We start from the raw sequence: 14,856 nt of genomic DNA, 5'->3' as shown, positions 1-14,856 counted from the left end.
AAGCTCCCAGAATTAAATGCTTTCAGTTTAAGCACCATATGGTTAAACAGAAGCATAATAACATTTGACTGTTTCAACTGCTGATAGTTCAATAAGAATACTTTGGGGTTTAATAAACACACTCAATATGAAGTGATAGTATTTACAATAAGTGATAATAATTCAAAAGATTTAAGAGATTTAAATTTCTTATTCAGCATTTATTACAGATTTTTCATCTCTTTAATTATATGTTGGTGTAAAAATGGACTAAAGAAAATTTAATAACACAAAAGTTTGACAATTTTTCTAGAATTCAGAGTTTTATTTAGATTTATGGGTAAATAAAATTTAAGGAACTAAATGACACATATGAAAATTTTACTGAAATTAAAAAAAAAAAAAAAAAAAATAAATAAATAAATAAATAAATAAATAAATAAAATAAAATAAAATAAATAAAACAAAATGGTTTATCAATATTAGTGAAATAACCTGGGACTTTTCAATAATTCATTCTTTTCTGGGATATATGAAATAACAAGGAAGAAAAGTGCAGCAAACAGAATGTTATAACTGCTTTTGAAATTAACCTACACAGTAATTTGTTTTACATAATACTTCAAACACCGTTAGCTTAACAATAAGAAAGCAAGGGCATTTGTTATAAAATTTGCTTTAGGCAACTTTAACTAACAGAAAATCCCCAGACTTAATTTCAGAAATTCATCTACGCTTAAATTAATCTTAATTCAAAACATATCACAGTAACTAAAATATGGCATAACCCATCTTGCTACAAGTTTTTTTGCTGCTCTGTAGTACAAACACAGACTACATTTTTACCATGGCCTTGTTTCAGGATCTACTCCTAAGGCAATTCAACTCTAAACACTAGACATAACTTTCAGAATAGTAACTTGAATCCATATACAGATTTTACAAAATTTAAATAAACACATTTATGGAATTTGGAGAGGAAATATAAATCAATTTAGAGAAAACCATGCATTTCAAAATCAGTAATTTTAAAACTTTTCGTTTAAGGAAAATGGTACAAAAGATAGGGAAAAATGATATAGTTACTATTGACATAAATACTACAAATATTGCATAATATATATACAGGGTGTTTCATAGATCATGAGACAAACTTGGAGGGCTGGTGGAGTGTACTAAAGCATGCACTTTTTGTATAGGAATGTAGGATCTAAAGTGACGGGTTAAGGCAGGAACGCAAAAAATCGACACGAGAGGAAAATGTGTTTATGTACAAAATCAACGCAAAGTGCTTCTTTGCAGCAATACAGTATTCACAATAAATGTTCAAAAAAGAGAACACTAACATTAATAGGAACTACAGCTGTGATTGGCTGGCAATGCAGCAGTAGAGGGCGGTAGTGAGCCGGACAAACCACGGTCTGATGCATCAGAGGATTATTCGCAACTCTGATGTCGAGCGAGATGGGCGAGTTTACGCACAGGGAAAAAAAGCTGACATTCATCTCATGTATGGTGCTGCTAATGGGAACGGCAGAGCAGCACTACAGTTGTACCAGAAACGGTTTCCGAACAGGTGTATGCCAAAGCACACAATGTTCGAGAGGTTGCATTGGTTTCTTTGTGAAAACGGGTCATTTGAAGCCACCTCTGACACTATGAGTGGAAGAAGAAGTGCACGAAAACCTCCCATTGAAGAATCCATCTCGAACATTGTGCATGAATCACCTCAGACAAGTACAAGAGCTATCACGTCATCTGCTGCTGAGTCATTCCACCGTTTGCAGAGTATTGCATGAAAATGGTTTGCACCCATACCATTTGCAGAGTCCTAGCCTTGCAAGAGACAGATTACCCTCTTCGAGTTCATTTCTGTCATTGGTTCCCAGCAGTGTGCAGTGCAGGTGGATTTCCCATCGGATGTGGTATTCACGGATGAGGCAACTTTCTCACGGGATGGCATCTTCAATAGCCACAACATACACGTGTGGGCAACTTATAATCCACACGGCACACATCTACATTTATTCCAAACCCGTTTCTCTGTGAATGCGTGGGCAGGTATTGTTAACGACTACCTCATAGGCCCATACACCTACCTGCATGTACAAATGGCTTATGTTATCATATTTTTCTGCAAGAGGTGCCACCAGAATAGCTGCAGGATGTTCCGGCTGTCATTCATGATCGCATGTGGTTCCAGCATGATGGTGCACTAGCCCATAACCACATGTGGGTCCGCAATTACTTGGATGGGGCATTTCCAGGCCGATGGATTGGCCGTGGTGGACCCGTTCGATGGCCACCCCGTTCGCCAGATTTATCCAGTTTGGATTTTTTTTATGGGTCCATCTGAAGAGCATCATTTACGAGACTCCCGTTGACTCACTGGAGAATCTCATTGCACGACTATCCATTGCGGCTGCAAACGTGCAAAATGCCTGTCGTTTTTCATAATGTTCATCAGTCCCTTCTGCTACGTTACCAAGCATGTATTACTGCTGGTTGTCGCTATTTCTAACATTTATTGTGAATACTGTATAGCTACAAAGCCCTTTGCGTTGATTTTGTACATAAACACATTTTCCTCTCGTGTCGATTTTTTGCGTTCCTGCCTTAACCCGTCACTTTAGACCCTGCATTCCTATAAAAAAATGCATGTTTTAAAACGCTCCACCACCCCTCCAAGTTTGTCCCATGATCTATGAAACTCCCTGTAAATATAATATATTACAATATATTATATATATTACGCAATGAAAACTCTAAACAAAAATCTCATTGCCCATTTTATTATGTAATATGTTTCGAATAGATCATAACACACATTTTTTAAAAAGAAGGGGGAAGGTGGTGATGGGGTGCACATAGAAAGCTGAAAATGATGCAATGATATCCAATAAATTTGGAAATATTACGAATTTGTATTTAATGAGTTATGCTTAAGATTCTACATGAAAACAAACTAAAGTATTTTTATAAGTACTACAACTTTACAAATATCTTCCGTTTTAAATATACAGGAAGTTAAAAAAAAAGATTTGGCTGAATTTTTTTCAAATATAACTTCATCCGTATCACAAAACAAATTTAAATACCAAATGCAACACAACATACAGTTGTTATACCTCTGTTTGCCATTAAGAGGACTGTGCTTACACTTAAGGAATAACAAATTCATATAGCAGCACGTTTCAGGCTAACCTATTTCATTTATTTATTTTATGATTCCCAAATGCACTGAAGTCTCAGGAATACTTTAGATCTTCCTCTTATTTTTTTACATCAAAACCATGCTCTGATACTACTTTAAACTGGTTTGCAAAATTTCAAGAACAATCTCATTTTGCAATAATTGTTATGACGATTAAACTGAGTAATGCCTGAAATCCCACTGCTGTCCTAGAATTGGTGAAATAATATCTTTACACTACACAGCTTCATATAACAGAGATTTTTGAAGATCAGGAAGGTTTAATTGCATCCTTTAAATTTCAATGAAGCAAACTTTTTTTCCCCACTGCATCTTTGATCAAATAATAATAAGCAATAAGCCCCTCATGAGAAATGGCAGTCTGAGTTGAAAACTTTTTAGGCAGAGATAAGATGCAGTGTATCAAAGATATAAACTGGGTTTGAAATTTGATCTAAGGTTTTAAACCAGAATCAATAAAGCAAGTCTATTGTATCATGTTTTCTAGATGAAACTCCTCCAAGTAAAAATAGGGATATTGCAAAAAACCCTCTTCCACAGTGGGACAAACGGCAATTATACCAAGCCAGTATATATTCAAGTGATAAAAGAAGTTACGAATATCAACAGCACGGCAACTACAATCAGGATTTCCTGGTTTGATGATTTATCATGACAAGAAAGCACTAACACAGCTGCTGAATATCTGAGAGAGAAATCAGATAGCATTTACCTTACTACCATAAATCCACTTGATGTTTACTTTTTAATAAATTGTTAGCATCACAAAACAAATTACGAGGTTAACTAAAGCAAGGAATTGAAGAGAACAGTAGCAGGACTTTTTAAATTATGATTTCTGAAGATGAAAAAAAAGGGGGGATATAGGTATTCTGGACAACAATGAATATAACTAAAATAATTTGACACCTTTTATAATTTTTTCTAAAAACTTTCTTAAATGACTCTTTTAAAAAGAACAAAGATAAATAACTACAAATACACACAATATGCCCGACAATTTAAAATGCAACAAAAGGAATGCTTCACTTGTTACACTACAGACAATATTTATAAATTTCTTCAAATAAAACTTGTTTTAATAAAATTTTCACAACTGAGATGTTTGTTGATAAGCTTATGAAAATACCATCTGAACAAAAATAAAATTCTGCACACAGTTTTATTGCTACACAAGTGAACACCAAAAATGCATTTACTATCTGTTTCAATTTTCTTTTGCGGAAGATCACAGAACTATAGAGTCTTTAAAAATTTGTTTAAACAAATATAAGAATTAAAATATGAAAAGTATCTTCCATATTCTGATAACATCTTTAGGTAGATCATTTTACATTTGGTAGAAAACATTTCAAAAGGAAAACCTTCCAATATAGCTTAGCTGCATAAATATGACTAAAAAGATAAGTCATCATTTCTTTTTACAATTGGACATCTTAATAAGTTTGCTAAATTACGAAATAAAAATATCAGAATCTACAACTTAACCATCTAATGGCAACTTGTTCTCACCATGCTTACATACAGTAATAACATAAAATGTTTTACTATGATAAATGCAGTTCATGAGATCTGACTTGATTTGAGCACCATGTATTAACTTCAGCACAAACTGAGTTTATCATCATCACATGAATGGGTGTATTACCCTATTCACCCAGATGTAAGGAATGAAAAGGCATGGGACAGTATTACACTGTCCCTATATGATTGGTGGTATCTTCTAAATTGCATATCCTTTTTGTTACTTTTGTGACAATTTAAGAGAATTTAATGGCCTCTGAATATGAATTTAAAAAAAAAATGTTTAACAAGCTAGTTTTTGTACCTAACGTAATCTTACATGAGGAAAAAAATGGTGTACCTTTTTCGGCAAGTGTACAATAGAAGCAATGAAAAAATAACAGATGCCAAATGCTTTTAAACTATGTTAATTTGCAAAAATAAACAAAAGGAACAAACGGAATTATAGAACTATATTAAATCATAAAATAAGCATATATTTTATGTTTAATACGCATAATATAAAATATTTTGATATAATCAATTTAAATTGTCAGTGAAGTAACACAAAAGATTTTTTTTAGCATTGAATTTCTTAACCATGCATGTTTTATATTCAAATTTCATTTCTTCTTTTTCATATGAATGATCCAACGATGAAAATGATGAACTTTGAAACACCAAACTGTGTGAAAACACTCAAATTTTTCAAAAAAAAAAAAAAAAAAAAAAAAAAAAAAAAAAAAAAAAAAAAATTGCATAATGGTTTTTTTTCAGTACACCCAACTGACAGGCACCCATTGTGAAACTGTACTAATATTCTCAATAGCTTTCTCTAAAGCATGTATAGTTTCTTCAATGTCATTATTAACTATTGTAACATCAAAATAATGTCCATAGGCTTGCTGCAGAAGGTCACTTTCTTTTGCCAATCGTTCAAGACTGCCATCAGCCTACAAGAAAAAAAGTAAATAAATGTGTAGCACCCACATTGAAACAGAATAGATATTCAAGATGCCACTAGATTAAGACAGTCCAGCTTGGTAATAAAAATTTCCTCATATTTAATTTTTTTTATAAAAAAGGTTACTGTTTATGTCAGACTCATCCAACACAGCAAACTTGTTATAAAGGCTGATTGCTAATGATGCAATGCATTCAACGAGCGAACTGATTTTTATGTCAGATCATTCTGCAATCACTATATACCATACAGAGAGAGTTAACCCTGTGAATGGCATGGCATTTTGAATCTGCTCCAGAAAACCTGTACTTAAATAGCATTTAATAGCTAAATTTGTATGACTATTTATTTATTTATTTATTTTTTAAGATTTACATCATTAAAGAAAAAAAGAAAGCATAATATTTTAATTTATAAGCTAATATGTACTAAATGCTAAAGAAATCTCATGACCGAAAAAAGGCAGTCAAACCACTCAGCGTGTTAAATAATGTCCGGCATCTCTTTTCACATGAACTGGGGTGCTTAAAAAGAAGCAATAAAGAAATTAACAAAAATAATGCCATTAAAAATAGCTTAACCAAATAATTAACTATCAATAATCCTATTCCTTTTCTTCATGTATATGTAGGGCTAGCATCAGAGCCAGCACAACTGATGTAGCCACACTGGGTGGCATAATTTAGGAGACACAAGGCAAAATGTGTTTTTGTACAACTGCAATTGAATAATACTTCAGATGAACTAAACTACGCCATCTATATTATATGATTAAATCTGGATAAAAAATGTTCATGTTAAGAAAGTACAGAGAATGCAAATGTCCTAAAATGCAAGTTCATAAAATATATTACCTTTTAGCTTTGATCATTACTAGTGGCCCTCTTAACTACATTTAACTACAGAAATAATATATTAAATCATAATATTTAATTTTCATTGTGACTGATTTATGTGAAAAAAAAGCACACAATATTCACATATTTTTAGAGGTTTAAACACTGGAGGGCAAACTAAGATACAATTTAAAATGTAACAAATTAATTTCAAATCAATTTTGCAACTAAAAATTTCTTTTGCTTTCCTTTACCTACATATGTTTGTTAAAATGAGTTATGATAAAAAAAAAAAAAAAAAAAAAGAACAGTTCTTGGCACATGTACTGCTTATCAGAATTTTAATGTAATTTTTCAGTACATTAAGAAAAGAAGCTATCTTAAATTTTAAAATGGATTCATCCATGTTTTTGCTTTACTATTAAAGAGAAATCCTTGCAAACTATGTGTGAAGGTCGTATTTCTAACTGTTGAAATTTATGCCAGCCTTATAAAAGAACAAACCAATCACAGCAGAACAAATACAAACTTTCAGTCAATGAAAATATAAAAAATGCCAAGCAAATAAATATATGCCAAGCAAGAGTAACTCATCTGGATAACTTGCATTATGTGAGTGGCACCTTCATGTTTAAAGGTCACTTATGAAAATTGACTTTATTAAAAATGGGCACTCAAGACCTAGGTCCTCACATTTGCTATTTGTAAGCTACCTGACTGGCTCACTTAAGGGTTTTTGAGCTCATGAATTCTGCCATACTTATGAGTAGCATGAATCAAAAGATCATCCATGGGATTTATTTCTGTATGACAAAGAAAGGGAATAAGCAGTTAATCAAAACACAAGGATAATAACTCAAGTTTGCTATCTGTCAGTCTGTGCATTAGAGTGAGGTTCTACTTATACCACATTTTCCTTTTAATAGCAGTATATAAACTATCAAAATTCAGGTCGCATAATGATCATACAGGTGACTCTACCTGTAAACCTCAAGTCTTCATTCAAGATAATTTAAATTATCTAATACAGAATCAGAAAAACTCCAAAAAATATTTTTAGCTTTGGTTTCAATGTAATAAAGTCACAATCAACTTGAAAAGATAATGACGTATTCCCTTCATAATCATTAAAAAACTTTCAAGATTTATATTTCAAAGAAAATGATATTTGTCCCATGCAGATGTAATGGGTCATGAACAAAAAACAACACATCGCAAACTGGCACCGACTCTTCAAGGCAATTCATTTGCATAATGGGTGAAAACTTCCTTCCTTGCCATTAGCTTGTTTAATTCAGTGGTCTCAAACTAGCAGCTAGCAGGCTGAATCTGCACCCTGAACCAATTTTACATGGCTCATGAATAAATTTCAAGTATATATTTGTTGGCTTACTGTTTTAGAGAGAGACAGACTGAGCTCATATACATGACTGCTATCAAAGAAAAAAAGAGACAGACTGAAGAGGTTTCGGTTTTGTCATTGTATGCTAGGCCAAATGTGTGGTTAAAGTAGATATTCATGCATCTATATAATCAGTAAATTTAGTTCACAAGTCCACAGTTGTTCCATGCTGCTGTGTTAAGATATTTCCAGTTTTTTTCTTAATGAACTGACATTTCTAATATACACTTTCCTTGAATTGATTAAATTGATACACAACTGCATAGTTAATATTGCTATACAGATGGAGAAAAACCAATATGACTTGAAAATACATGTTTATTTATGCATGTTTACATGTTTATTTGCACCCATTATTAAATCTACATTATATCAGAACTGCACATAACTTTTGAGTGTTGCTATTATATGAAAATTCATCTTGCTGATTAAACGTCTAAATAAAATTATAAGCGATTTTAATTAAGAAATGAAACTGCAGGTCATGTGTTTAAACAAAAAGGAAAAGAAAAGTGTACAAAGAAGGATGTGTTTCAAGATAAATAAGAACATGGATACACTAAAAAAGGGGGGCGGGGAGCTACGCTATGACACATGGAAAACCAATTTGGAATTTCTTGGCTGAAAATTTAAATATTATCAATGAAGAAGCTACAAGGAAAGAATAAACTTATGATTGGCTTGTATTAAAGCTTTCACAGTTAAATAGCACTTGTGAGAAATACAAATGGAATGAAAACCTTTTATACAATTCCTACACCTTAAATCCTTGCCTATTATTTCATATGAAAAATTCTCATGATTAAGCAGAAAAATATAACATAATTACAACATGGATTTGAAAAAAGATTTAAAGACTTCACTGACTTGGATCAGATTTTACATTATTATTAGCATTTAAAATCAACATTAATAATGCACCAGAAAAATCAAGAAATGGAGCTAATTAATTTATAGTTATAAGTCTTATTGAAACATTTAAAAATACAGATTTCATTTATATTTCTTTGTAACAGTCAAAAAATAAATATTCTCAATTAAAAGATTTTTTTTTTTAAAAATCACTTTGTTTGGGACTACATTTATATGTCAACATCTTTCTTTTTTCACATTTGAGAATAAATAAGAAAAGAAACAGAATGACCGATGAGTATGTATAAGATAATGAAGATAATTCACAGTAACTTTTTTTTTTTTAGCTACAAACTTTATCAGAATTGAAATACAGCCAAAGGTCAAGTTGAAATAAGAAATACAGATGTTTATTTACACATAAGCTAATCATTTTGTATGAGTCAAAGGAAAATTTAATAAATAAAAGAAAGAGTTTACGTTTCACTATTTACTCTCAAATTTTTTCCCACTTGGTAAGTTTTCATATTTGCTCATTTTCAATTTTAGTTAAAAGAGATTGTATGGTTAACTGAACATGCTGGAATTATTTGAAATAAATGGCAGTCTGAATATTTAACTGTTAATACATCTAAATTAAAAGTAACCTATAGACTCCAATCTATAGCAAATTATCAATAATCAAAGCCTGAACAAAATTTTTACAAGCTTGGTGCACGTAAAGCACATTTTTTTTATTAACTATAAAATTTAATTAACTTAAATCCAAAAAATATACAGAATTGAATAATTAAAAAGACTTGTAAATTATATGCGTACAGAAATAGAAAATTTCATTTTATTACACAATCAGAAGTATCACTAAATCTACTAATATAGTATTACTAATGCATGTATTTCAAATCACAAATAATTGTAGAGGAAATTAGTATCCATAAATCATAATCCACTGAGGGTTTTGGATTCTGTTTTCTATAGGGAAATAATAAATAAATTTTTCAAAAAATGAGATTCTAGATAAATAAATAAATACACAAAATCAACAATTATACTTATAATTCATTAGCACATAATGAATGTAAATATTTATAAGAATCACGCTTTGCAAACTTAATTTTTTTACTACATGGTTTTCATATGCCTGCATGTTTTACTTTCACAATGAGATCAGCTTCAAGAATTTTCATAAGTAAATTTGATAAAAATACACACCGATTTTTTTTTAAATCATTGAATAAAGTTCACAGGTTGCATGTGAATGAAGTATTTTTTGAGAGTATCAGCAAACAAGCTTCAAATAGTCCAAAATTTAAGTTAGAAATTTGCATTTAATTAAAAATTGAATTAAACAGCATTCGGCTTTCATTAAATCCATTTCACCAATTTTTACGAAGAAATTTGATATTTCTTTTGATTTTATAACACTAATTTCTTAATGCCTTTTGGAAAAATACATGCTATTTACAGTCACCTTTTTCGCAATGCATGACCAAAAAGCCTTTGTTACTAGTGCAAAATTTACTGAAACTTTATATGCTTTAATGTATGAAAATTCTGTAAAATACGAGTTTTTAAATTTCTGGCTTGACTTCAGCGAAATCACAACTTGCAAGAAGCATTTGCTACATTTTCTTGCCACAATATAAGCAATTGGAACTCGCAGGATGTTTGAATGAGTCAGAATCTGAAAACCTATGACTGACTACTCTTCAAACTCAGCAAGACCATCAACTTAACGCTCATACATGACATCACAAGCATTTCGCAAATTACTAGAGAAATAACTTCATTTCGTTTTGCATATAATTTTCTTTGCTCTCCTTTCAACAGAATCTGCACTTTTTCTGGCATTTTCCATAGCTCATAATTTTTAAGTTCTACAGAAACTACTGAGAATCCATAGCAGTTGGAGTCTAGGAGCAGCCAACAAAAATTTCTTGCAGGTGCCAAATTTTAGATTACAAACAGGAAATAAAACTTAAATTTGACTTTTTTCTTGAGTTATTATTCTTTATATGTGTTTTGATAAATATTTAGTAAGTGAAATTTAAAATTTAATTAAAATACATATTTTAACTACTTACACACTGGACAGAAAATTATTGCACAATAAGGAAAAAATGGTTTCAGGGGGAAGGGGAATTCTATACTTCTTGCTCTACTGTGACACAAAACAACCATTTTTTAAAAAACATGCTGATTCTGCAGAAGTGCCAAGTATCATGACTAATCACATCAGCAGGGATTTAAAAGCAGAAATAAAAATTTTAGCTTCAGAGTACTGATCGAATTCAATTTATATTTGATAATTTAATTTTCTTACATGATGATTTAAAAACTGCAGCATTAAAACAAATAATAATGTCAAATCTTTTTGTGCGCTGTTATAGTTTACACTATTCAAGGTACTTTAGTTGGTAATCAGTTTCATTCTATTACATTCTGAACAAAATTTAGTGCACTGGCTTTGACCAGGATAACATACAGGGGTTGGACAAAAATATGGAAACACCTTTAAAAAAACATGTTTCTTTGCTTAACATGGTGTAGGAAACCCGTTGGCATCCAAAACAGCTTGCAGTCTTCTCAGAATGGATAAATACAGTTCCTGTATGTTTGCCAAGGGAATATTATACATTCTTCCTGCAAAACAGTGGCAAGTTCAGATAACGATGTTGGCGGTGGACAACGAGAACACACTTTCCGTTCCAATGTAGACCACAAAGGTTCGATAATATTCAGGTCTGGTGACTGTGGTGGCCAGAGGAGATGGGACAACTCATCCTCGTGCTCAGTAAACCAGTCCTGGACAATGTGAGCTGTGTGAACAGGGGCTTTGTCGTCTTGGAAGACACAATCACCATCGGGGAACAAAGTTTGTACCATGGGATGAACTTGATCGGCCAAAATGTTCACATAAGTCTTGGCAGCCATGTGCCCTGACACAGTTATCATGCGGCTAGCAGAGAACCACGATATGGCTGCCCAAACTATAACAGAATCCCCACCATGTTTCACTCTTGGCAACAAGCAGTCTGTATTATAGGCTTGAGATGGCGTTCTCCAGACGTAAACTCGGCCAGAAGTGGGAAACAATGTGAAAGAAGACTCGTCAGACCATATTACTCGCTTCCACTGCTCTATAGTCCAGGCTTTATGACTTAAACACCACCTTTTCCTGTTACGGGCATTAGCATCACTGATGAGTGGCTTCTCAATTGCAGCACGGCCAGCAATTCCCTGTTTATGAAGCTCCCTTCTAATTGTTTTGGTACTCACAGGGTTCAGTAACACAACATTCATTTCAGCAGTAACTTTTGCAGCTGTGGTCTTCTTATTTTTCATCACAATTGCCCTTAATGATCGTCTGTCACGATCACTCAGGACACACTTTCGTCCGCGCTGTGATTTAGCAGATGATGTTTTTCCGCTTTTCAAATATGCGGAATAAATCTTCGATACAGTACCTCTTGAAACACTAAACACCTCGGCTACCTTGCTTACGGAAGCACCTACCATACGTGCTCCAACAATTTGCCCACGTACGAAGTCTGTTAACTCTGACATAATGCAATGACAACCTCACATAACAGTACTCTGACAACAACTGAACTGTTTAGCACATTTACGAAGTTGTATAGGTGGCGTCAGTAGTAAAAAATACCAGTGCCACATACATATTTCATTAAAATCAATCTTTCTTTTCAAACATGCATTTCACAAGGTGTTTCCATATTTTTGTCCATCCACCGTATTACTGTATATACCCGCACATAAGTCGAGATATTTTGGACAAAAAAGAGACTTTAAAGTGTGTGGGGGGGGGTCGACTTATACGCGGGGCCATAAAAAATTAAAAGAATCGGAAGTTCAAAAATATCTTTATATAATGCAGTTGTTTTCTTCCCGCACTCAAATTGGACGACTTATCAAATAAGTCACTTACTTGAAGTAATTTCATGACTTAAATTATCTGACGAACTAATCACAGAGTTTCATACCTTAACTAGAGTATTTCGATTAAACCAAAGAATTTTCGGCCCCTGAAGAACCAATCAATATCGAGCAATAAAAAAGTTACGCCAAGAAAAGAGAAATGCAGATAGTTTTTACGTACATAGTTTTAACGCAGATAGTTTTTATGTACGTATAAGTCTTTATAATAGTTATTGTTCATTCATGAAATACTTTTGTTAACAGGCGTACACGTCAAAATTTACAACATTTACAAAGGGAGGCAACATTAAAAAGCCCGATATTACATTAATTGGTCAGTGGCTTAAAGATGCTTGGAATGAAATACCCTCTGAAATGATTATAAAATCATTTAAAAAATGTTGTATTAGCAATGAACTAGACGGAACGGAAGATGATGCTGTTTTTGAAAGTGAAAATGGCGACGAAGGCTCTAGTAGTGATTGTAACAATACAGAGTTCGAGACTGAAAATATGTGTGATGACAAGCCAATGACGCAGAAGAATTGTGTGAAATGTTTGGCAAATCTGACCATGAATCGGACGTTGAAGGAGTTTGATTTTGTTTATTTACCAAGGTTTTTTTAATCGTATATTTACTTTTTTTCTCAGATGATTTTGAATAAATGTAGTACTTAAAAAATTGTTTTCGAAGTTTCTCGACCGATTTCGGAAGTGTGTGTGTGGGGGGGGGAGGGGGGTCGACTTATACGCGGGTTTCTTATTTTCTACGAATTTTTTATGTCGAATTGGGGGGGGGGGTCGACTTATACGCGAGTATATACGGTAAATTAAAAATAACAAAGCTGAAGATTACATTGTACAAAGAAAAATTTTAAAAAAATCTGCAATTCAAAAATTTCAGATTACAATCAAACACCTTTAAGGGTTTACCATTAAAATTTCAAAACGTTTTTATGACAGACTGGACAGAAAACAAAACATGAAATTAAAAAGAAACTGCAATATGAGTTTAGAATGCAGACATTTCAAAACCTGAAACAATTTTAAGCTAAGCAGTCTCGACAGGCCTATCAGCTTAAGAATTATTCACCGAGAAATTAGAGATAGAATATAATCTTACAGCTAAATGTATAACATGAATTCAAGATAGTTTCCTTTAAAACGCCTTACGGAAGGAGTTCTCCCATTAGACAGGCAGCCCTCATGTTTTGTTTTATTCCAAATAGCCCATCTTACAATTAAAACAAGCTGTTGAAGTGGTAGGAAAAATTTTCTGTAATCTATTATTAATTTACACTAGGCAGAGAGTTGTGAACTTGTTCAAGATATAACTGTATTTTATAACTGTATCTATTTTGGTTGGACTGTTTGCACATGATGCTTGCAATGAATTTAAGTTGCAGTACTTTTTATTTTGTCAAGACAGCAAATGCGCTAATTGAAAATAATAGGCACTTCAAAAAGGCTTCCTGCAGAGTGTTTACTAACAGTAATGGAATTTTCCAAATTTGCCAGACAAAATTTCCAGACAATTTGCAGATTTTTGCACATTTTGATACGTAATTTATTAACCACAATTCCTTTCCAACATTTTTTAATTGAGAGTTATTTCACATGGAAATTTTGAGATACCAAATAAAAATTTCTTTATGATACACTGGCAAATTTGAATTTTACTGCAGTGGCATGAATTCTGCACAAGTAGTATTGTTGATAATGGCAGTATAAGTAACAGTTACCTGTTTAAGCATACAAGCTTTTATGAAAGACTGTCAGAGGAAAGCCAATTCATGTTTACATCATACATACGGAAAAGAAAGAAAATAGCCAAGCAATTAGCTCATTTGCCAGGATTTGAAGACTGATAAAACTATCGTTGTGCAGCAGACTTACCCACTCTATCGCTGGTGCGCTTACTTTTTGAAAATCATTTTCGAATCCACAATTACTGATTCACAGACTAGAAAAACACAAGTATGTCACTGCCAACTGAATGCAGGAGATTGCAAAGCTCTATATTGTAAATGAACTATTACTGTTATATAAAGAATTTTTTAGTAATATGAACGCTAAGATACAGTTTCTGGCATCTGGTCTAGTTTTCTTCCTGAATAATCTTGGTCCTCATCGCAAAAAATTACTGGAAGTGTTTCCGCCCAGATAGCTA

The 14,856-nt window shown here is 32.5% G+C and overlaps 1 protein-coding gene across 1 annotated transcript in view; it reads right to left on the bottom strand.

Annotated features, from left to right (window-relative positions):
• Positions 1-2,633: 2,633 nt before the first annotated feature.
• The window catches only part of LOC118183902 (peripheral plasma membrane protein CASK-like), a 367,998-nt gene continuing 355,775 nt past the window's right edge, over positions 2,634-14,856 (bottom strand). The window contains exon 22 of the mRNA XM_085807886.1: positions 2,634-5,649. Within this exon, the coding sequence (XP_085664012.1) occupies positions 5,470-5,649 (180 nt within the window). The 3' untranslated portion in view covers positions 2,634-5,469. The remainder of the gene's footprint in view (positions 5,650-14,856) is intronic.

Source organism: Stegodyphus dumicola, chromosome X1, assembly GCF_044657685.1.
Source record: "Stegodyphus dumicola isolate Sdum_Otavi_A_Nest chromosome X1, ASM4465768v1".
Classification (NCBI taxonomy): domain Eukaryota; kingdom Metazoa; phylum Arthropoda; class Arachnida; order Araneae; family Eresidae; genus Stegodyphus; species Stegodyphus dumicola.
The sequence above is the reverse complement of the archived record's forward strand: the minus strand, read 5'-3'. Positions and strand labels throughout refer to the sequence as shown.